Source organism: Xiphophorus couchianus, chromosome 11 (genome assembly GCF_001444195.1).
Source record: "Xiphophorus couchianus chromosome 11, X_couchianus-1.0, whole genome shotgun sequence".
Lineage (NCBI taxonomy): Eukaryota > Metazoa > Chordata > Actinopteri > Cyprinodontiformes > Poeciliidae > Xiphophorus > Xiphophorus couchianus.
This window is the reverse complement of record NC_040238.1, coordinates 15944226-15969653: the sequence shown is the minus strand read 5'-3', so window position 1 is coordinate 15969653 and position 25428 is coordinate 15944226. Positions and strand designations below refer to the sequence as shown.

Below are 25428 nucleotides of genomic sequence, written 5' to 3'. Positions count from 1 at the left end.
CATCAACGTATAGCAGTGCTTTTAATACAAACAGAAAAACTAGTACAAATAACAAAACATATGGATTATTACTTTATTTTATTTTATTAATTGGAACGCCCTGTAGCTCTGGTAATAGCTTCCAAGAGCTCATTTTGCAGAATATTGGATAACTAGTTGTATAATTAGTGAGGTTTTCTGCAGTCAGCTGCTTTGCACACATGCTGCTTGTGACCTGCCAGCTCTAGTTTCAAACAGTGTTATCTGAATAAGATTGATGAATGGTGCGTCTGTGTTTCCAAAGCTTTGCCGTCTGAGTTTTTACAGACCAGAACTATTTCCAAGCAGCAAACTTTGTTTTTTTTCAGTCAGGTGACTGACAGTGCCCAGCAATAGGTAGACAAGGGGCAGTGTCACTGACATCTCATTAAATGCATTTTAAATCATGGAATGGTGACAATTTTTGTTGCTGCATCTGAAAAGGTAGTTTTTAACTTTGTTACCAATACTCGATCGAGAATTATTCTCACTATTGGGACTGATATAGATATTAATATTGGATCAGTGACAACCAAAATATCTGGCTCCGCTAGCTCTGTCTACAGAAAAGCATTGTTTGCTGGCAGATAAATATCCTTCGATGTAAAATGCTTCAAAGTATTATTATTATTATTATTTTTTTGGAGCTTGAGTAAAGAATACTCAATGATAAGCACAAACAAACATGTTTCTGTTTTTCGTTTGTAAAGCACTGTAGGTTAATCACTTTAGATCAGCCACTGATCTATCTGGGGCAGTCTAATGCAAAATGCAGAAAAAGCGATGAAAAAGAATGCGTGTACAGGCGGAGAGGTTAAAAACAGCATATGGCTACTGGTAAGAAACAAAAGTGTCAGATGTTCCTTCAGCTGCTAAGCAAATGCCACCTCACTGAAGCTGAATCCAGAGCAGCGCATCGCTCCAAGAGTCAGGAAACCTCAAGTGAATTCTAAATATGCAGCTATATTAAACCTTCATATAAATGTATTACATACTGAACACGGGTGGAGTGGGCCGCTCAATTCAAGGTGTGTCATGGCATGAATGGCATAGGTTGACATGTTTCCTGTGAAGTCAGGAAGTCCCTCTTCCCATTCTTCCATCTGATGGAATTCTCACAATCATATAAAGGACCAAAACAGCCAACATTTAGGTGCAGTGATGTAAATTACTGATGTGGGAAGGATTTTAAAAAGGCGCTAAAAGATCAGTGTTGTATATGTTTTCTATTGGCTGAAAGCTGGTGATGTGGAAAAAGAGAGAAACAAAGGAGAAACAACCTGCTATAAAAATGATTCCAGTAATCAACGATAAATGGTCAAAATAGAGCAGAAAAGTCTGATGCTGCTGTTTCATATTCACAATATGAATATGAACACTTTTCATATCCATGGATTATTGAACATCTCTGACCTGGATCTGAGCTGGGATGAGAGTTTTTGAAAACCAATAAAACCTTACAATCCTCTGTAAAAATCAAGAAATCAGTAAGTTGTCCAGGGGGGAGTTGAATGCTCCCATGTTCTTGTTCTTGTTAGAAGAACTTTAGCATTTTCCATACAATCAAATGCAACATAAAGTACTTTACACAGGTAAAAAATATAAAGAAATATTTTTTTGTTTTAAAGAAATATCTAAAAGCAAGAGAACCATACAATTCAGTGATCAAAATGATTAAACCAAATATAAACAGTGACTAGTTATCAAAAAATGAGGAACTGGTCTTTGACAGTGAAGGGCCTTGTCCTCCCGCACCGTTTCTATCTTCTGCCTAAAATGTCTGCTTCTGCTCCATTCACAAATTAAAACACAATCTATCTCACAAACAGCAATCCAGTTGCTGTCAGAAACTGACTGATAGCAGTACAAGTTGTTATAATGAGCCTAGGAAGTGAAGGAAAGTTTAATATTATGCATTTATTTTTAAGAGACTTATTCTGAAGTATGCATTCATTTTGTAGTAGTTCTTAAATTGGTGCCATGTTGTGCAGATGTGGTCAGCTAATAAAGATTGCTTGTTGATCTGACTGACAGAAACATGATAAAGATGCGACATGGCAACATGTTGGGGGTTTTAACAAACTAAAATGATTACAAGAATGACAGATTAATGGATCAAATATGAATAATCTGTAAATACTGAGAATACAGAGACTAGCTAACAATGACCTTTCTTTTAATACTGGGCCGCATTTGATCATCACAGTTTCAGTAAATAAAACCTCTCATCTATTTGTGGTAAAACTAGAAGAGCGAACTGCAATGTTTGTTTCTGGTCTCTGTCTGGTTGTGAACACAAACCACACAACTCATTTAGCTGGACAGACACTGACCAGACCCTGGTTTTCAAGGTGTTCATGGGAGCCTCGTCTGTTTTCTCTCACTCAACTGTTTGGTTCTGCTGTCTACATGTTCGATGGAACATTCCTAGAACCAAAAAAGAAACTGAACTGCTCTATTGACGCCTAAATTAAAAGCTAAATGTAAACCATTACCTACACGATTTTACTTAATACAGAAATAATATAACATGGCCGCTTCGAAAATAATGCTATTGATTATTACACTAATAATCATTTTGTCATTTATGCCTTGTATTAAAAAATATAATCAGTATGTTTTATATTACCATGACAATAATAATAATAATAAAAAAATGTTTCTATCAGCTAAGAAAAAACTTTAGACAAAAATAATGAGATCAATTTAAAGTCAGTTACATGACAGTCTTTAAAAATGTAACAAGTATGCACATTAGTGGAAAACAAATCACCAGCAGATTTAACTCATACTGACCTGTTACTGTCTTAAAACAGTGAAGAATGATTCTCCTTCTGTTTCCACAACATGACTTTTAAAGCAGATAACTTTTGGTTATGTAAGCAATGATTGTTGGGAGCAAAATTTGACTAACTATGCAGCTTGTTAGGGGGCAAATAAGATGAAACATTACATTGTTAACTTTGTTCATCAAAAGAACAAACCCAATCGCTGAAACGATTGGCAGCTGTACGTAGGAGCCGTGTTCCTGGCAGATTATGAGTTACAAAGCTAACTGCTCTGGCTTTAGGCTAACATGGTCAAAGTGCAAATAATGATCAATAAGTACAAATCAACTTGTTTAGACAAACTGATTTGTCCATTTGAATTGATTTAAAAGTGCAGTCAAAACTTTTCAACAGAATCTGTGAAATTTGTGTTAAAGATGATTCTATAATGATTCTATAATTCCTTGCCAAAGGCTGCACTTAAAAACAGCAAAGTCATCTAATTCAAAAACAAAAAGGAGGTAATTTAAAACTCTGAGTGCAGAGGTTTCATTTAAAATATTACCGAATATTTTTAAGAACACATCGTCTCTCTAGAAAAGTTTGCAGAAAGGTAAAAGTGTTTTTTAAACACTTAAAGAATGATGACTAAGAAAATAGAGCAGTATGAAAGGGTGAAAAGCTGCACTATAATATTATTATATTTTAGAGTTCATCAGGCAAAGAATATATTGACACAAAAATATTATATTGTACTGTCTAGTTTTTGTATCTGAAAATTAGTAACACAGATTAAAAACTCAATATGTTACAAAGATGCAGCCTGTCCTTGTTTACATGTCCTCAATAAATCACTTTAATGTATGTTTTCTATTTACTCAGAATAGATTTTGTCTTATTATTTTATATTCAATAAAATTAAAGATAACAATGAAACATAAGATCTCAGAGAAAATGGTCACACTAGTAGCAAAGTTACAAAGCAATATTTTCCCAAACAAAACGATTTCAAAGACTTATATAATATAAAATGACAAAGGGTAAAGAAAGCCAGAAATAGAAAGAAAAGTCTGTAAAACTGAACAAACTGTGATGTCACAGACATCCCACAATAACTGGATAAACTCATTCTGTCTCTGAACTGGATCCCGGTATCAGGGGTTTATTCAAATGCTCCGGTATCTTATCCAGGTGTACTCAAACATAGTTTGCTCTGCCTGCAAGAGCTCTTTGTGTATTCATTTATTCCGCATTTAAATATGGAGCTGCTGCAGGCCGTTATCTGTGAGCCCGGTGAGTCCGGCGTGACCCACGAGCCTTACCGCCGGTGAGGCCTCTGATCCAGCAGGGTCAAAGACGTGGACAGAGCTGACGAGAGGGTGGAGGAGGTGGGGGCTTTGCGGTGGGGCTGATGGTGTCATTGAATGCCTGGGAACCTGTCACATTGTGTCAGCGTTAGCATCTACATCTGGCCCGCTCTCGCTTTAACCCCGAGCTAAGTATGACTAGCTCACAGGACCGGACCACAGAGGAGGAAGGCAAACTTTCACTTTTTCACCTTACTCACAGCCGCCGCCACTGATTGCTTTAATGTTTCACTTGCTTGAAATGAGTGGAATCCAAATGTAGTAATTAGTTGTTGCCAATGGAACATGCTGATGTAAAAAATAACTAAAATTAAAAAAAATTATCATAGTGTTAAGCATTAGCAAGAACTAAGAATCACATTTGTTTTATTTTTAGCTCATATAATAAAATAAAGATCTAATAATTCAGGCCTTGTGTCAAATAAATAAAAAATATAAGGTTTTGACATACAAATTAAACTGATGCCTTAAGGCAAAAAACAAGCACTTAGTTATAGTGGGTGTTTTTTTCCATTCTTTCATTTGATCCCTCAACATTTTTTTGTGATTTTAGCTCATGAGCAACCATGAAACCATTGATTTTCTTCAATAACATTCGACATTCATTAAATCATGTGAAACATCTTGGGCCTGAGATAATCGGATGGCTGTTGCATAAAAATAGTCCGGTTATTTGGTGTCAAACTGCCTCTTCGCATGCCCTCGGTGGCCCGGCATGCCAATGAGGACCTTTGTTTTCTGACACAGTTTCAGGCAGTCAGGGTGAATCACGGCTTAATTAAACAGAACAATGGCGACAGTGTACTGTAACTTTGGAAACAATAAGCATCAAACGCCAAGATAAAAAAGGCGGAGACCTAAACGTAATGACAGAAATCCAGGCATGAGATCTTCATGGAAAACATGATCCGCTGCTGGGTTATATTTGCAATGCGCTGTAATTCAGCCTCCTCGGAAACACTATGACCCCATCCCTGCGCTTCCCTTCTGAACACGAATAATTAGCAACACGATCCAGATTTTCTTTTGAATACGTCCATAGAAAATCAATGAAAGGATAGACCAAACAGTAATCACAAACAGCTGGATGTTCCATTGACCAGTCAGTGAAACAACCCTGCATAGCTGCAAAAAGCCAATGGAGCTGATCAACCTTGTTCAAAAGAGCTGCTCCATATATTTACAGAATAATAACCTGATAACAGTTGTGATTTATCATAACGATTAACTCTATTTTATAATGTAAACTAAAACTGATCAACTGATTGGGATACTTTTTTTTTTTACTGTTTAGACTATTTTATCCAGTGAGGACTACCTGATATATTTAATAACTAACGATATATCTGAACATTTTGTTATAAAACGCAGTTATTGTGTGCTGCTTAATAGTGCGCCAGTACTGTTGTATGTGCAAGATGGCCTTTCAACGACAAAAATAAAATGTGTTTAAAAATATATGACTGTCTGTTTTTTTGGTATTGGCCCAACAAAACCAAAAAGCCTAGACTCAACTAGGGAAGTAATAGATGTCAATGTCAGTTATAACAGAAATGTTGGATGTTTATATTGGTGTATCCCAAGTATGTTGTTATAGCCAACTCAAAATAATGTTCTGGTTCAAAAGAAAAATCTTCTGTAAAAGATAACTGTACAACATAAGGTGAAATGTTACGAGTAGCATTTATGTAATTATGATTTGTTTAAAAAAATACTGATAATAGATGAGTGGTCAGACGCTCAGACACTATTTAGTGTTTGTAACAGAAAGACCTCCAACCTTCAAATTGGGATCTCTCCCAGGTAGGTGGAAACAGCAGTGACTCTTCCTTCGTTCTCTCTCTTTCACACACACGCCCACACACACAACAGAAACAAAACTTGACCATTGTTTATGACCATTGTTTATGATGAACTAATTGACAACTCCTTTACTCAAGCCTAGGTCAGCCTCTTGAGGGAGACAGTATGGACGGCTTGTCACAGCACATCGAAGCACTGAGGGTAGATAGTGAGCGTGCTTCTTCTGGCGCAGCGTCTCTGTTATGCGAACAATCTGACATGCTGCACATGTTCCATGTCCAAATGAATTGGGCAGCTCTGTGGCGTCGGCTTAAAGGACATCTAAGAGGAGAGGTGCATGGGGGGACTAATTCTTCTCTCCGCAACAGCTTTTAGTCTGCAGCCAGAGTCAAAATCCCATGTTTGAAGAGAAACTGCGACCACAAAATCTTTGTTGAATCAGGCCACACTCGGAGCCAGAATTAGCTCCTCACCATACTTTGCACAGATGGCACCAGAGACAGTCACTGCAAATGCCTTACATTCTAGCCAAGGCTGCCTAACCCTTTTCCTTAATCCTAATTAGGAATGCAATCTTCACACAGCATTTTTTCTTTTCTTTTTTTTTTTTTACAACAAAAAGATACAAGTACAAATGCATTACTACAATACTGAAATATGTTTATAAGTCCAACGTTTTCAAGTACCGTAATCACCAAATAAATGCTACTTTTAGTGCTACAACTAACAATTATTTTAGTATTGATTATTCTATCAATTAGTTTGACGATTAACAGGATAAGAAATTGCCACACTCTGCAGATTTTACATTTATCCACTTTTACACAATATTAGAAAAGCATAAGAAAATTCTAATAAACAAATAATTAAGTTCCTTTTTTTAAAAGACAAAACATTTTCTTGCCTAAAATGCAACAATATAACATCCCTTTAATGTACGGTTCATCATTCGTAGCTTGACTTAACATTAATACAGTTTAGGGCTAATCTGTTGGGGCAGTTTTGGCTTAATTACCACTCTCACTTTGTTCTTTCAGCAAATGGCCTTTTTTGAGTCTATTACCTCCAGTTAACGATTAATTGATTGCTAAATTAATTGACGTTTATTTCTGTAATCCATTCATCACGACTAATCCAATTAATTGTTTAAGCCCTGGTTACGTTAAATAAATTCAATTAATTAGTTATACTAACACCACAGTGGTCCAACAGAAATACAGTACAGGAGCAGACAAAAAAAAAAAATCACTTTTTTCTTAACGCTGTCAAGAAGCTGTTCCATAACAACACGTGAAGACCTGGAAACATTCACATATGGTCATAGCAGGCTAATCTGACTGCTGGGATAATAACTCGGGTCGTTTTATGACCGACCAGCAGTCCCCTTTCCTAATAATGCCCTATTTGGCCAACACAGTGATGGAGAGATGAGGGAGAGCTGACCCACTCTACCACTGCCGGATAAGCCTGCATTGTTGAGCCTGTGGATGGGGAGCGTATCCGACCACGACTAGCTAAAGCTTCACTGACAACAGAACAATAAGCGAGCAGCACATAGCAGACACATGATGACTTAGCAGGTCCGAAAGGTTTAATCTGCATCACATCCTGAAAACTCACTCTTGGTTAAGAGGGAAAAAAAAGAAGAAAAAGAGTTTGCCTGAAAAGGTAAGTGTGGCCTTTTAGCCTCTAGGTAGCACTCCAGATGTCTTTTAAATAAATAACTATGATGTTTAACCTCACTGAATCACCTAATTCTACTTTATTGTTAATAAAGGGGAATGAAATCAGTCTGCAATGTTCCAACATTGTTTTTGGCATACAGAGGCAACATGTGTGAGATGGTAGCAGCAGTAGGCTTATGAAGGCTTTATAACAAGGCCTCCCAGTAGAGTTCAGCTCAGTCATCAAGATGCTATCAATCCTGAAACAACATGTCCTGAACAAAAAAACACAGTCTTCCTAAAGTCTACTGTTGCAACAAACGCTACACACAGCTCAGGCCATTAACCAGCCTTTGTTTTCACGTTGGAGCAAAAGCCATGTTGTGTAGAGGAGCCTTTATGAAAAGCACTGCAGTCAGACACCAAATGTAATGGTTACAAATTTACATTTCTGCATTAATAAACATGAATCAGATTTATACCCTAGATCAGAAGAAGGTTCATTTTGGGATAATTTTTTTTATTCTGCTATTAAATCCAGCCTCCAGATCACCAGCAGAATCAGAACTTATGGTATTTAAATACAGAGCACTGCAAGTTTCCCTATCAGCCTGTCAGATCAACAGACCAAATAACAATCTCAGGACGTTATTTAAATATCTGAAAAGTGTGATGGGGCCAGTGGTTTATGATTCCAGCACAAGAAGAAGTTGGAGAGCCTACAGCCTTTTAGACAGAAAGAATGTAAATTTAATGGCTATCATAAAGCGAAGAGTCAAATGTGCTACAGCAGCTGACCTGGGTGTAACTTAAGCAGTTTAGTTTTTTCTTTCTTTCCTTTTTCTTCTTCCCCAAGTTAGCACAAATAAGGAGGAATTAAAAAAAAAGAGTACAAGGGTCTTGTTGCATAAAGTGTCTATTTAGTGGGCGACTGGACATGTGAACTGGGTAGGTGTGACTGAGGGAACTGGACTTACATAATGTCTACAGATTTTTATTATTCCAGTATAAAAACAATGAAACCCCTCCTAATAAATTTTGAAATAGTTTTCTGAGTTGACCTGATAATAACTATACTTAAGATCTCAAATTTAAATGTGAATTACATTTACATTTCTGACATGTTCCTCCCGCTTTAGAGACCTCCCATTAGCGCTCAGACTATATGCTTTTCTTTGCAGCATTAGCAGAGAGAGAGGCCGTTAGCTGCCATGCTCCGACATGTTAGCTACAATGAAGAGCATGTTGTACCTAATCTGCTTACAGCGTCATTCTAAATATTAACTTTTAATGCAAAGATGGATTATGTAGCTAAAGAACACACACACACACACACACGCACACACACACACACACACACACACACACCCCTACAACAAAACTGAGCTTGAAGCAGAAAAAATCAAAGTCTCTCAATGACACAAGCAGATAAGCTTTAATTTTGGGATGTTATGTTTTCTTTTTGTTTGGTCAAAACTATTTTATTTCTGTTTTTAAACATATTTAAATTAGAGATATTGGTAGTACAAATGGTCCATGACCCTGGTAAGGGTGCTGAGCAGCTCGCAGTGACATAATCATTGCAGGGAAACTCAAACGAGTAAATTGGCAACTACTCTACTTTCAGTCTGCTTGCTGTATTACTGTCTTTGACTTTAATGCTCAAAGCTGATGATAATATTCATCAGCTTTCTGCTAAATAGGTCTGTCTTTTGAAACAAAATTTCTTAAGCTGGATGGTTTCATAACAAAATGTGGTTTGGGTTTTTAAAGGGATGTTTTTATGTAAAATTCACCTTTTGAGCTTTACATCGTGTGGTAATGTTATTCTCTCATTAACAAAGTTAATTATGCAAGCGACTTCTCAGTGCATTACTAGTAAAAACGTTGTTAAATGGGTAATAGAGGAACACTGTCCATTTTCTCCCAAAGTTTTCTACTTTGTGTGCTTTTAGTGTTACTGTTTTCTATGCTGCTTTACATAAAATGGTCCCAGAGTCGACTGGTTGGAAGAAAGATTGCAAACCTTTGACATTTCTTATTTTTCTAACCTACTGGATAGCAGGAGAGGGTCAGATGGCCTTGGTCACCGAGCTATGGATTGCTAAATATATGCCATCCATCTGTTTTCTATTCCCACTTAATCTGGTTCAGGGTTAAGGAGGGGGGGTGGCGTCTTTCTCCCTTGTTTGATGGATTAAAAAGAACAAAATTTAATTTTTCTCTTAGAATAGCTAACTTTGGAATGACATACTCAACAACAATTGGAATTTAGTGTCTTTGCTGAAGAACTAAATCAACATGAAAATAAAAAATGTTGCAAAAGAGCTTCTAATTAAAAGGGTGGAGTCGGCTCTCATGAGCTGCATTCTCCAGTCAGATACATTCCACTCAGCAGCAGACAGAGGGAACGACTCCTAATCATTTCAGGGCCCAGTTGTTTATGAACGTGATGTGTCTTGCAAAAAAATATTGGGACATCAAAGTGCGCAAACTGGGCAAGAATTTCCCAACAAGCAGCCCACTCAGACAACAAGTGTGTATAATGGCATCCTCAAATAGTTTGCTCAGGCTGCATGGGAGAGAATGTCGCAGGAGCAACAGGTGGCCAGGGAAAATATCTGCACTTCCTCTGCGCTTCCACACCCGCTGGAGCCACACTTGCATCACCTATTTGGAGAGGAATTGCTTGTTGGTTTTCATGGGAAATTCCGGAAAAGGGGACTTGACAGCAGAATAATCCACTCGTCCACGCTGCTAGCTGTGCTTCTATATCAGCTATTCTATTGTGCGTGCAGTGACGGAGGAAACAAAGCGGGGCAGGACAGTTACAGAGCTGCAGCAGCACGCAGCGGCTGACGTACGGACTGCTTTCATGGTGAAAAGAGAGAATAGGTCTTTTTTTTTTTTTTTTTTACCTGCTGGTAAAAAACTACAAGTCACCAGAACAGCATAATCAATAGTACTTTCTCGTCTTTCTGCCATGAGCAGCGATGAGTTGTTTATATTAGGAGCAGAGGCGACATCATGCTGTGTGTGTGTGAAGTAGTAGATACTGTAAAACAGGATTTTACTAAAATGATTTTTAAGTTTACATTCTAAATTGTCTTAGCAAGTAGCGAGGGAAGAATTACTAACTGTAAGCAGCAATCTCAATGTATATATGCCTGAGCAATGGTTCAAACAGGGTTCTTGATGCTACATGCTACAAATGTTTTGCTGAAGTTAAACCTGTTTTGTTGCAAAATTATTTATGACACTGAGTTATGCAATTACAATCAGATTTTTAAGTGAACAGTTTACGACTCCAAAGTGACGTTCTTTGTGGCAACTACTAGGAATGTAGACGCCACAAAGAAGTGCTCTATTTACAGAAGTAACAATGGATGGGAAGATTTATTTAGAGTTGACAGTATTGTGAAAGAAATCATAACAAGACAAAGGAAGTTAATAAAAATAAAGCACAACTAATAGAAATGACCTTTAGTGGAGCATTGACTGCAGCTCTTGTGGAGAATTTTGTTTGGATGCCTAGTCAAAACTAGTGGTGGGATTGTGCTGTGATGCGCTTCACCAACACAGACTTTGTTCATAATTTCATATAATTTCCAGCCATTGTTCATGTCTGGATTTACCACACCTACCAAATTATGGTGCATGTATCACGTCAATGACGTAAAAGTTGGATTAAATGCCACCTAATCGTTCAGACGGCATCGCTTTTAAAACCATCAGATAGGTATTTGGTACAACATATGGAAGTGGCATGAATCTGATTTTAGTTTTTTTGGTGAGGGAGTTTGGAATTGGACCATACAGATTGCCATAAAAAAGTTGGATAAGTGTTGCATATCGACAAAAAGAAAATCGTATTTGGTACGCTTTTGCCTACTGTGTGAGCAGGCAAGTAGTCGATTCCATATTGCGTATCTGAAATTTCGGACAAAACAGACAAAGCTGCCAACATTTAAAAACTCCTCATGACAGACAGGTTGAAAGCTTAAACTAATAAAACAGAGCTACTTTACTCATTGATACAGATAATAGATAGAGCTGATTTTTCTGAGCTCGGTGGTAGCGAGCTCACCAAGTGAACTGAGCAGAGCAGGCCCTGCCCTGATAAAGCATGACTGCAACTGGCAAGGAGCCAGGCTCAATCTGCTTAAATGCAACCAGCTCTATATCACTAGAGAAACAGCGTAACAGGCAGCAGCAGTTTAGTCCCAGCCTTACAGGCTGTTGTTCTGCCTTAGGTTAGAAACCAGTACGTCACAACAGCTCTGCAGTCGTCTCCTCTCTCTGAACAACTGAGCTGTTCTCGCTGAACGGCATTAACACGCTAACAATCGCCCCAAAGGAAGCTGCCCACAGATCTCGAGTGCTGATGATTTGAGATAAAACTGTACAGTTGATCAGTTCTGCATGAAAGAGTCTGTTTTAAGGAAGGACAGTAGGAGTGGGCGGTGCTGGCTGGGGGAAAAACAGGAGATTTGTTACATTTTGATACAAGGAGAGGCAGATTCTCTTTGAGTCTTGAGGTGAGGAGTCTGATGAAACCCAGCAGTCACCTTAAATCCAGAGCAAGCTAGAATAAACTTTACTAGCGCACTATGAGTGTAGTGGTTTCTTTGAGTTCACCTGTTTTCTGTTTTATCCCTAACAGCTAAATGGCTTTTGTTCTCCTCCTGTTGTTGTTTTTTTGAAAAAATCTCAATAAATAATTTGTGACTCTTTCGTTTTGTATGTTGAATATTTTAGGAAGCACATATCTATGCTCAGAGCTTTATATGGTTAGCAGAACAAATATGAGAAATGGCTTTGTTTTTAGGGGTCTGCTGCTATTGAAGAAATGGCCGAAGCTTTAAGAGAGCGAGATAAAATGTGCTGAAACGCTTATGTGTGTGTTTTCTGGGAAGATGGCTCCACCAATGTCATTCAAAGTTGTTTTCAAGCTTCAAGTTTTAACTCAACAACATGGAAGAAAAAAAGATTCCGGCATATGGATGTAGAAATATTTTTACCCTTGTGTTTCAACAAGAACACGCCTACAAATCGGGTATTGTTGCTGCAAGATGGTGATTTAAACAAGTTCAATACAACTCTCAAACTTATATTGTTTGTCTTTTTGTATTTTTCTGCTGTATGTTCTAGTAAATGAGAACAGCTTTAGACTGGGAAATGTTGTGTAATAATAAGCAAGGCAGAGGTAGAAAGAGAGATTTAAAGTTGCAGTTTATAGCTGTAGAAGAGTCTGGCTTCACATCTAATCTGTCTTTAGATGTAAAGCAGGAAAGGAAATGGCACAGGAGATAACATGGTCATTTTGGGAGTAACTCTCCTGTTGCACGTTTTATGAGGTTTAATGTTGACAAACTGACAATTTAGTTCAATTACTACATTATTGCAAAAAAAAAAAAAAAAAAAAGAATAATCCAGGAAATCCTTTAGAAGAGATAGGGTGTGGAATATCCACAGTCACATCCTCTACAACTGAATAATTTCTTCTTTTTCTGCTGTCCCTCATGTACCCTAACTCATGTAGTTATTCCTAAAGATTGTGATCCGCTTTGAGATTTGAGCCGCGCTGTTAGTGTAATTCAGAGCGTAAAACAAACAATCTAGAGTGAAATCTCACCAAATTACACCCTTGTTCCGTTGCCCTGTGGACGCAGAAACTTAGGATGCCCTACTGTAAGGCAACCACTAATGGAGCTCAGACAGGAACCCACCACAGTGTTGCAAACTCGTCGCCTATGTCTGGCATTCTGACAAATATCTAAGGCACTCACTTACCCAGAGTATGCCCTCACACACATGTGGCAGCAGCTCTGTGTGTGCTGAGCCTCCACTCTGGATATGAGTCACAGCAAAGTCTAAAAGGCATGGACGCTTTGACCACTTCTCGTGATTGGTCTCAACAGAAAAAGTTGCATTTTTCTTGAAGTAATAACTCTGCTTCCAAAGCCTGATGAGAAAGGTTTGGTAGAAACAGATGCGGAGTTGTTTGTCAGGGCCATTTTGATCAATCACATTGAATTGCTTTCTGCCAAAGCATGTGAGCCAACCACAATGCTATCAATTGCGATTCGGTTTCAATATGTTTAGCACTAAGCAGCCCTGAAGGGATTGTCCTCACACCATATGGTCAGATGATCTGCTCAACTGAATGTTAGCTACTCTTTTGTTGTTACTGGTGACTGTTCAATTGAAACCAAGCTAATGACCACATCTATACTGCAAATACAATCTCACAAACCAACTGTTTGGTTTCAAATGCTAAAGTCAGCTTCTTAAGTGCTGTCTATCGATGAAGAAATTTAATCAGCTTAATCACACTCTAGTGCTGTGATTAATCACAATTAATCATTATGCCTAACTTTGTAAGCTTAAAATAAAATATGTAAGCAGATGTGGTTCTTGCAGGAACCACAACTGCCAATCAATTAAAATACAAGTAATTATCTGGCTTTTTTGTTGTTGTTGCTGCTGTCTTTCTTGTAGCAGAAATTAGGTTATGTATTCTCCCAGTATTCAAGAGCAACTAAGAAAAATTTACTCCACTACACATGCACACAAGTAGTAGAAAACGTGTTCTGGGGACAACTGACAGATAAGCTATAGCTCTTTCCTAGTTCTTGATCTGCCACACCTTTCTGATATCACCCTGGGCAAGTGCCCATATAGCTCATAACAAAAACCATCACTGTACACGTTTTCAAAAATTGTTTATGAAAATTTTTATTGTCTCAGCCCAAACATGTCTGAAGATTCTCAGTTTTTCATATTCAGAGAAGTTTAAAGGAAGTCATTTTGTTTTATGCACTAATTTAGAAAAGTCCCTCTACGTTCCATTCCCATAGAATGTGTGCAGTGTTCTATGGGAATTGAACATAGAACACTGCACATAGAACATTGGATGCTTCTTACAGTCAGAAGTATCCAAGCGACTGGTGTAATTTGTACATGTGAAATTTTAGGTTTGTGCACGTGGACGTTCACACGTGAGGTAGCAATGCAACACAAGAAAACTGAAAAATGTTCAACTTTTGTTGTTGTCTGCTATCGTGGAAAAATTTCACCTTTCGCTGTTGTTCGTTGCTCCCTGTGTCGAGCCCATAACGCACTACTGTGAAACAGGTAACCCTCCACAGGAGAGAGCCTTTTAGGTCAAAATAGGAAGCTCAATTTATCTACGTTACGTAATATTAGCGCGTTCAAATTTTCATATTAGTCACATGCGTTAAGCACTACTTCTTACTTCTCACTGCTTGTTGTTAAATAAAAGAAGAAAAGCAGCAGAAAAATTTTGACACTGCAGATTTTTTTAATTAGTTGGTACCACGGTCGATAGATTGATGAAAGGATCAGATACGGGAGGTAAATCTCACCCCAACCAACAGCAACAACAACAAATTTACCACAACCACAATGACAGAAAGCAGTGACCTGTATAAAGTTCACAGCTTTATGCATCGGATCCTGCTTGTTTACAATTGGACATTTTTCTAGGGCCTATATGCCAAATCATATCTTTGCTCCAAACAGTTGCTAGGCAACACAGGAAATTTTCAGCCAAGCCAAACCGGGGAACTTTTGTTTTTGCATTTGGGTTTGGTAGAAATTAAGGCAGGAAAATGCACCATGTAGATCAATAGTTTTAGTTAATTACAGACTTATATTTGATTCAGTAGGACACCTGAGTTGATGCCATCGTCTTACTGCTCATCAAAACTTCATTCATATATGGCACATTTATGGGGAAGATAAATGGACCATATATGAAGATAGTAAGAAATATCTCCAGCATTCCTGGGCGTTACATCTTGTCCCCTATCAATAACATCATAGCTCTCTGACATTTCAAATATGACAGACACAGTCGCAGCAAAGTGATCTGGTCCAACACTCATTTATGATTTATTTTTACAGTCAGAAGCATCCCGCATTATTTTAAGATGAACTTGAGATGGTGCAAGAAAGCCTTAAGATAACTGGATGTTGAGTATTAACTTCACTCTATTCTAAATGCACCTGGCTTGGTACGATAGAAAGCTATGAAAACAGATAAAACAGTAAGAAATAATATTTTACAGAAACATCCACTAATTGCACATAAAATTTGTTTATTTAATATGATTCAATCCTGTTTTTGGATCGAGTCATATGTGAGAAAAAAAATAAATTAGACTATAGTCTAAGAAATGCTTCATAAAGAACACAGATAAAGCATTTAGGATTATCAACAAGCACGCTATTGCACATAGAACAAACTGAGTTATTAGTTATTCTCTCTATATATGTAATATAAATATCACATTTTATTTGTTCATTTGCTGTCTCTTATCTAAATCTTAACACATGCTTATCCAATTACTCGAGAAAGTATTACTAAAATACCCGATAGCTCCTTGTCACAAACGGATGTTAGCAGATGATATATGCTTTTTATGTCGATGGCTCCTGCTTTGCAGGTGATTCTACACCCACTGACACTCGCTGGTGATGGATGAGAGAGGATTGCCGCTGGTCGTGAGGAATAAAAATAAAGCCTGTGAAGTGAAAATTTTATATACAAAAAGCTCTCCACGGTCTTAAGTTGAAGAATGATTTTTAAAAAAAAAGATTACTTTCAACAGTACAATAATAAAATCATTTAGTAAACATTGTTTTCCAGAGAACTCTTATTATATTCAGTTGTGCATAGAACTGAAATATCAAATACACAAGGAATTAAAATAAAAATCTTAATAAAAATATGATAAATTTTCAAATCCATGATAGCCCTGTAATGATTTTACCAGCAACATTTAATGTTTTAATTAAAATGAATGAAGCTGTTTGATTAGACGCTGGTATCGTTCCCTCCATCTCTTCAGTGAACCATGACATTGATTTAGAGTTACTGACTTATCATTAAATCTTTATTATAATGGCAATTTCTACACTCTAATTACCTTAATTTGATCATTACTGTTGTGGCAAGAAAATAATTTAAAAATCAAGTGGAGTAATTTCGGGGACCCATACAACAATTAAATACAAAACGCATTAATTAGGACTCTTCTTAAAACTCTGTACAACAAAGTCTGTTGGTGAACCAATGGCCATTTTAGGATCAGGAAGTTATTTTAATGTGACAATGTAAAAAAAATAATTTCCAAAAATCTGCACTTTTAACCTCTACAATTCCTATAAGTCCCCCAAATTTTCCATTACTTTCTCATTTTCTTTTACAGACAAACAGTGTTAACAATATGAATGACTAATAAGGTTTGTGTGTCTGTTCACCAGCCTGCTTGTGGCACCTTCTGGAAAAAAATAGCTACATTTTTGGGATTCCGAAACTTCTGACTCATTAACAAGAAGGACAAATATGGCTGTTCGCAAATATTTCCTGTAGCAGATTAAATGCAGTCACGATGTGGAAACATTAAAAAATAACATTCCTCTTATTAAGGTAACAGTGTTTTAAATCAAATAATGTGAGGCTCAGATTCCTCTGGGCTCTAGACCAACTTTTTACACTGGTTACACTGGCACGCCTCACTTCTCGTCATAGCACAAAGGTCAGGCGCACCCAAATTTTCAACCACATTGTATTTTATGTCACAGCTTTACAGGTTCACTTTTTAAAAGAAATTTCTGTCCATTACTGGCAATATTGAGTTTGAATTAATTAATTAACAGGGATGGCAATTGTACCTGCTATGTAGAGTGCAGGAATACAGTGACACATTTTTCACAGTAAAACTTTCCAAAAATCTGTTTTGACTCCTCTGGGGAGCTGGGAGTTTAAGTTGACAGTTCAAGTTATTAATATTCATGGTATTTACTGTCACTTGTCACTAGGGACAAGTTCTGTAAATTAACTCACGCTAAGCACTATGATGCAAGCATGGGACTGCTGTTTTATTCAGTTTGTCTATGTTATTGTGTGTCTGTGCCTATCAAATAAATCTAATTAAAAATATCACTGATGTCTCAATTGTTGACTGCATGTTATTTTAATAACTTTTTGATTAAGCGTACTGTTCTTTAACATTTCAGAGTTTAATGTTTCCTATTTTTTATATGTGCGCCATCTACAGTTTCAACCTTGTTGTTTTTATAAGTTAAAAATATATTTATTTTTTCTCCTTTTAAACATATATGCATATCTCTGATATTATTAATTATTGTTGCATTCGTTTAGTTGATTTGGTCATTTTGAACATTTTATTGTGCAAGTCTCTGGCGGTTTAAGGTGTTGACCAGTTTATGACTTCGGTAGAAAAAGGGCTACAGACTTTGTGTTACACCTGACACAGTACAAAATTGCTATATGAATAAAGTTTGACTCATAAATTGATTGAGTTTTTATTATTATTTTATTCAACAGAGAACTTTAGGTTCTGACCTGATGAAGCCTTCCTCAAAACTTGAAGGAACGGCTGAATGGCATTTCTAAATTCAAAAAGGATGTTTCTTATTTGAAATAATGCGTTAATTTAACTGATCCGATCAAAGATATAAAAAAAGCATGAACTAAAGTAAAAGTGTGTATAAAATTCTAAAATTATTGCATACCAGCAACACAAAGACACTGATTACATAACAAAGGAACACTTGCTGGCAGAGGAACTTCCTCCAGTCATAGTTTAGATCCTGTCAAATTCATCAAATAGGGGCAGTGAAACTATAAACTGACTGTTTCTTTGATTCAAAGTATTTTTTGCAAAAATATTAGGAAGAGTTTACTGGTAAAGAGGAAGAATTCTGCCCTTTGCGACATTCCTGACTCATCTTTTGTAAAGTCAGCAGAACAGATGGTTTTGTTTTTTCCCACTTTTCATGTCCTCTGCCAAAATATACGCAAGCTGATCCCTATTTTTTGTGCAATATGTGTAACAAAGGTAACTCTAGTCTTCGAGAAAGCTAAGCAATTTATTCTGGCTGTAACTTAAATAAATATAAATAAGTACAGGCATGTTTACCCCTGAATTGTGTCAGGGCAGAGAGAAGGTGGTTGCTCTTTCAAGCTATTTTAGGAGCAGCTCTGCCTTTGCGTCTAGTTTCAGAATTAGAAGCATGTGCGAACGCAGGTTTGTCCACATTAAGCGCCATGAAATACTTTTATGAATATATCCCAGAATCTCAGACATAACCACGCAGCGCCTAATAATAACAGTGTTATTCACAGCTTCACTGATGATAAGCATACATAAACCACCTGTGGCCGAGCAACGAGAAGACGAGAAGGCATTGCTGTTTACAACACACTTGCCAACACACTTGAGCACCTACATTATTAGAAAACAAGCCACATGTTCGTTGAAATTGGCTAGAAAAGAAGGAGTGATGTGGTGGCAGATGACAGACAAGCGAGCTCTAAACCTCCACTCGGCTTACAGGACAAGCAGGTGGAAGTGGGGAGTTCAGGGAGGATTAATGGGTTTTGTGGGAGTTCCCACGGCTGAGAAAAGGGGATGACTACATGTTCTGCAATATCTGGAGACAAGCTGGTGATAGAGGAATAGATTTGTCAAAATGACTTACAGGGAAAAGAGTCTAGAGTAACCTCTGACTAGGAGGTTTGACGTCATGTTCGACTCCTTTAGACCCTTAAAGTTTTATAAATCACAGCGCCCCAGCCGTGCCTTGCTGTTTTAATAGGAACATGTCACAACTTTGGAAGAAACATCAAGGCCTAAAATAACAGGTTAATCTTGCTTCTACATTTATTCTAACGAGTTATACTTCTTGTTAAACAAAGAAAATAACATCCCGAAACTTTGGAGCTGCTGTTCAGAAGTCTTGTCCACTATCATTATCACATTGGAACAATTTCAAACACCTGAGGTCGTCAGATGACTCTGCCTTGTGGCTATTTTTAGAAAATAATTGCCCTTTTGCTACAGCCTTGTAAACAAAAGCTGAATCCAGAGCGATTATATGGCTGTGACTCCCAGCAGGGGCGCAGCCTCGAGCTTTTTCCTCTCACACACACTGCGGCTCGTTGCTTCGCCGTCATTAATGAACCCCCTAATTATTTCACTAAGCTGACAGCATTCTAGGGTTTGATCAATGGTGGGATCCTCTGACCTATTGATGTACTCCCATCAGTATCCAGCGCATTCATAAGCAGGGGGAACCGGCGTGGCACTTCCTCCCTCTGGGGACCATGTGATCGCAGATAAAGATCATCAAACAGGAAGCTGCTCTTGTGCTGCCCAAAGCCCAGGCACCCAGTAAGGAAGCAGATCATTCCTGATATAGAGCAGCCTAAACACAGAATTGAGCTATCTTGACAAAACAAACATTGGATGATGGCTCTAATTAAATTAGACCCGTCACTTCCAAGAACTCATAGTCCCCCCGTCAGGTTCAGGATGTGACCAATCTAGAAGCCAAACTTCCCACAAGAATCCTCCCTCTCCACACCTCGGTCATTATCATATTTTCATCACGAACTTTTGGCCAACATGTGCTGCTTCAAGATGGCCTGTGATTTATGAACCCTATATTTTTTGCTTACTTGTCTTATTGACATTTGAAGCATGCGCATGCCGCTGCCATTTCTGGAACGAGCAGTAAGTCGCTGTTTGCGTCTCAACCGCTGCGAGACATTGTCAAAAAATAAATAAATAAACAGAATAAAAACAGGCCAAGGTCCTGAATCCTTCTCTGAGTCACGGCGAAGTGGATTTTCTGTCTCGGGAGACGAACCGACACACCCCGCTTCTTTTCTGAAGGCCTTCAACTGCCAAAAAACACTTAGTTTTCCATCTTCAAAACTTCCCCCTCCTCCTCTGACCTCAGCCAGCTCATCGGCGGGGCACTCTTTTTATCTTTTAGGAAAACAGGTGGTAATGATTGTTAGTCAGAGGTCATATGATGCGGAGCTGTCTGCCTCCATGTGTTTTCTATTTGGAATGCTGCATTTGCTAACATGGCACAGTCAGGTTTAGGAGGGACTCAGCAGATATTTCTGGTCACGCCTGCGACGCGGCTCAAAACAACCACCGCCCGCTCCCACTCAGCTGTTTCGGGTCATTCCACATGGGGTATGGGACATGGGGCGCTTTAACCTTATGACATGGAAGGGCTTCGGTTGCACAAGTAAGGATCGGCTTCAGCTCAAACATGAAGATTGCAAATAACTCTGCAGAACTTCCTAACTCGCATCCCATTCTGACTCATGACAAAACAAATCCCGAACAGCGCAGGGCTTCTTTCTGTTTGCCTGCCCCGATTTCCTCTGCCATTTACCGTCCCTTCAGAAAAATGTCAGACTGTCTGCGACTTGCCCACGGGGACGGAACGTGTCATTTGGAGTGTGTTCCTAACATTTGCTTGCTAGCTTTAGGTGGAGGGAGAAAACGTCAGAAAACAAGGCTCTCCTTGGGGAGCCATCAGCAGTTATCTGGAAGAGAAGTGTCTCCTGCCTGGTCATACGGTGCAAAAAGACAGAGTCCCAGGTTTCCATTTAGAAAGACATTAGACAGAACCCTGTCTATGTGTTATTCTGAAGATTTTCAAAGGTTTAAGCAATCTTCAAGCGGGCAGCTTTCTTTTTTTTATCTAATCGATGGAGATAAAGAGAGGGCTCGAATTGGATTAGTCATGATGAATCAATTATTGAAATAATCGTCAACTATAAGACTTCTACAGCACTTTATGAAGACACTCAAAGATGCTTTACATGAAATAATTTAGTAATATAGTAATTGATTAATCGTTAACTGGAGTGTGCAGACTCAAAAAAAGGTCACCTGCTGACAAAAACAACATATTCAGAGCAGTAAATAAGCCAAAATTGTACAAAATATTTATACATTTTGTACTTAAGATAAAAACACCTTTGTTTGCCAATATGTTTTACCCAAAACTAGTCAAGTGGCATTTTTTTATATGCACCTAGTTCGTTCAAATTAATTGAACGTTATGTTATTGTGTTTCAGGCAATGAAATGTTTATCTTTGTATTTAAAATAAAGGAATTTAATTATTTATTTATTTCCATCTTCGATCGCATCTTCCATCCATTTATTTCTAATATTGAAAAGGCTTAAGTAGCTTGATGAAAAATCTGTGGCCATTTTGCTTTATCCGATTAATCAACGAATGGTTAGAATGATCGAGTGATCAACCGATTACCAAATTAATCACTAGTGGCAGCCCTAAATTGGATCTTGGCAGATAACTGCGAAAATGACGTTAAATCCAGGATATTAAAATAAAACAGATCCTTTAAATGCTGAAAATTAAACAAAAACATTTGAATGATGATGTGTGTATCCTTTTCTTATCGGAGTGCTAAAACTGAGCTGCTCGCTGTAGTCAAAGCTCACGGTTTAAAAAGCAACAACGACCTTTTGAATTCACTCCTCAGCACAGGTGTTTCTTATAAAAGTAAAAGAAATGATCTCACAGTATATATCGGCTCACTTCTAATCCACTTTGAGCATCTTCCAGCCCCCACATATCTTGGCTGCGCACTTGGCAGGAACCTTCTGGCAGATTTCCTATTCAACGAATTTCTTTGGAGTATTTTCGGAGAAAAGGCCAAAGCCAACAAAGGAAAAGGTGGATGCAAAGTCTGATGGAAGTGTGTTCGCCTTGCCTCGTCGTTTGCTCCAGTGACTGACGACTGGCCGTAGAAACGCAGCATGTTCGGCCTAGAGTTGTGTGGCCATTAAGATGATCACCATCCTAAGAGCGCCATGAACTGAAATAACAAGCTCATCTCTCACAGAGAGAGAGAGAAAATGAAACCAAGCAAGGCCTGCAGAGAAAGAACAAACCACTGACACTTTCATTTCCTACGAACATTCAGTCTCACACATTGGGGGATGTGTTTGGATCTATATTAGGAGCAGAACTTTTTCCAAAACGCAAGAAGCATTCGAATTACAGTCAGTGCTACCAGCAACAATTAGTGATTCATAACCCGGCTTGTGGCGAGCTCAAGTCTGGCTGCATTTGTCCAGTTTCTACAAAGACAGAGGCGGTGTTGGCTGGGGCCCAGCTGACCACATGGCTAAGCCCTGTCCACTGAGACAAAAGGAATTCCTAAATCTTCACATGCTCGCCGCCCGCATGAAAAACTAATTGTTCGCCTTTTGAGGTTTACACAAGAGAACACCGTTAAGAGTATCTGAAATAAAATTTAAAAAAATAATAATCATCTTACAGCCCGAAGGTATGTCAGGGGAGCACAGGAACATATTTCAAACAAGCTCCACTGCCGTTCCTAATTAAAGTAAAGGGAATAAGCCTGCTCACACACGTGAGAGATCACAGGAAAGGCTCTTATGTCTCCACTTGGTTTCATCTGTTCGCCTGTCCTCTCACACCTTAATCCGAGGAGAAAGACTCAAAGCGCGTTTCTAACAGACAAAGAGAACAAGGTTTCTAAGAGCCTAAAAAGGAAGCACAATTTCCTTTAATTCACTAAACAAAGTCATTTTTTGTAATAGAGAAATCAAAGTGAAAGTTAGACAGAGTATTTTGATACAAGATAATATTCATTTTTAAATACAGCAATAATTAGAACTGAAACTCATGTTTTATTATTTTACATCCACTGTTCTCAAAGCAGTGGTACCTGTTAACTCAATGATTTGCAAGGTAAATGTAACAGAGAATAAAAATAAGTTTGTGACTACATACTCATTTTTCTCTATAAATGAGACTTTGTTCTAAGGATGATATCACATTAACCGTATTCTAGTTGCAGATCAGAAAAACGCACTGATTCCAGTCAGTGGCCTGGCTAAAGCTACAATGTTCTGAACTTTCAAAAACTAGACACTTGTTTACTAAGAAGCTGTGCTGCTCTATGTGGGGGATTTCATTAAATACAAGTTATTGGGAACATAAGCATAATTTAACCCATTCTCACTTCAGCTATCAATAGGAAGACTATTTTGAAAACTGCATTTCTTTGCAGTTTATGGTCGGATATAAATTGGAAGGTGTTCTATTTTTATTTTGTGCACAACATGCAAACCTAAATTAAAGTCCATATCGTGTTGAACTATTAAAAAATGTTGGTAAAAATTCTGCAAATTATATATATATATGTGTGTGTGTGTATATACACATATATATACATATGTATATATACACATATACTGTATATACATATGTGTATATATATACACACATATGTATATATATATGTATATATACACATATATATATAAATATATATGTGTGTGTGTGTGTGATAAAACCGATCAAGCAACTATTTCCCTTCCCATCTTTATAGACTCTTAATTGGGACACAAATGTAACTATGTTCTCTCGATAAAACATCATCAGATGCGGTTGTCATGGCTTTTAGGGCTCATGCGGAAATAAATAAATAAACCGCGGTGATATCTTACAGGTGTCCGTTTTTCGCTTCCGGCTACAGGAGACAAACCTAGCACACAGATTTCTGAAGCCCTACAGAAACTGTGGGTCCATTTTTTTCTCACTCGTGTTTCTATTAGCCAGCGTTAAGCTTCGGTGCGGTTTGAAAGGCAGCGGTGAAGAAGGAGGAGGGAGAGGAGGGGGGCAGCCACCACGAGAGTCTGCCCGCTCGGCTGGCTCCTCCCGCGGTCAGCCTGCCTTCACTCCGCCGCAGGAACGACCGTTATCTCGCATCACTACGTCTCTGCCGTCAGCGCGGCCCCGCAGCCTCGCGCTAAATAGTTAACTGCTCCAGCTACGAAACCGCAAACATACATATTTGATTAACCAAACTTGACGAAAGTTTTTTTTTTTCTCTTTTATTTCTGTCTGAACCTTTTGAGTCAGGACACACACACACACACACACACGCACACACACACACACACGTGAACCCCAGCGCGCGCGCTAACAAAACGTGCAACTTAATCAAGCTGACGTGAAACGCCAGGTTGATTTAACGACAGCTCCGCTATGTTAATGTGTTTTTTAAAAAAGCGATATACTGATGTAAACAGCGGTAAATGCGACGCAGTCTATTGGGAAACAACAGGAGGACGAAGCCAAAAGTTGTGAAAAAATGCGACTATCCTCTCTTTACATTTCGGTTAACATTTTCTAAATAGTGCTTGGGGTCAAATATAGCGGGTTCACTTTTGAGTTTAACGGTAGTTGCGTCCAACTAGTTAGTTGTGAGTCCCGGTCCGTTTTCCCTACAACGCGGAGGCAGAAACGGTAATAAAAAAAACTGATGCAGGAGTTGACTGGCCACGACCGCCACGTCCCAAACAAAGCCACGGGGCCGAAACAGCAGCTGCTGTGGGTCGCTTTTTTGTACTTACAGTGAGTTGAGAGGAGAGTCAGGAGGCAAGCCAGACGTGTTTTCGCCATCTTGGTGTCGATGCAATGCTCGGTGCGGCTGGCCGTACATGCGCAAAGTAGCCTCAACAGCTTTGGTGAGGATCGAGAGACCTAGAGGGGAAACTACCGGAGGGAGAGAGAGAGAGAGAGAGGCAGAGAGGGGCGGGGGAGCTATTATATGGGGTTTCCATGGCTACCGAAAGCATCACTCACACAGACAGGAATTTATAGTTGACACGATGAGGAAAGCTTTTACTACTGTGTCCTTACACTGCTGTTGGCAGGCACCAGCTGGGAACCCAGATATGAAACCACCAGCTTCAAGACTTTTATTGATGTGGGAGGGAATTGAGATTTGAAAAAAAAAAATTAAAAAATTGTATATATATATATATATATATATATATATATATATATATATATATATATATAAGCTGCACAGTGGCGCAGTTGGTAGCACTGTTGCCTTGCAGCAAGAAGGTCCTGGGTTCGATTCCCGGCCGGGGTCTTT

General features: G+C 38.4%; 1 protein-coding gene across 2 annotated transcripts in view; it reads right to left on the bottom strand.

The window, feature by feature from the left end:
- The window catches only part of LOC114153032 (junctional adhesion molecule C-like), a 43487-nt gene extending 18441 nt beyond the window's left edge, over positions 1 to 25046 (bottom strand). For both annotated transcript variants that reach the window (XR_003597259.1, XM_028031270.1), the window contains exon 1: positions 24899 to 25046. Coding sequence is in view for 1 of the 2 variants with exons in the window: in XM_028031270.1 (XP_027887071.1) it covers positions 24899 to 24947 (49 nt within the window). In the remaining variant the exon portion in view is untranslated. The remainder of the gene's footprint in view (positions 1 to 24898) is intronic.
- Positions 25047 to 25428: the final 382 nt, after the last annotated feature.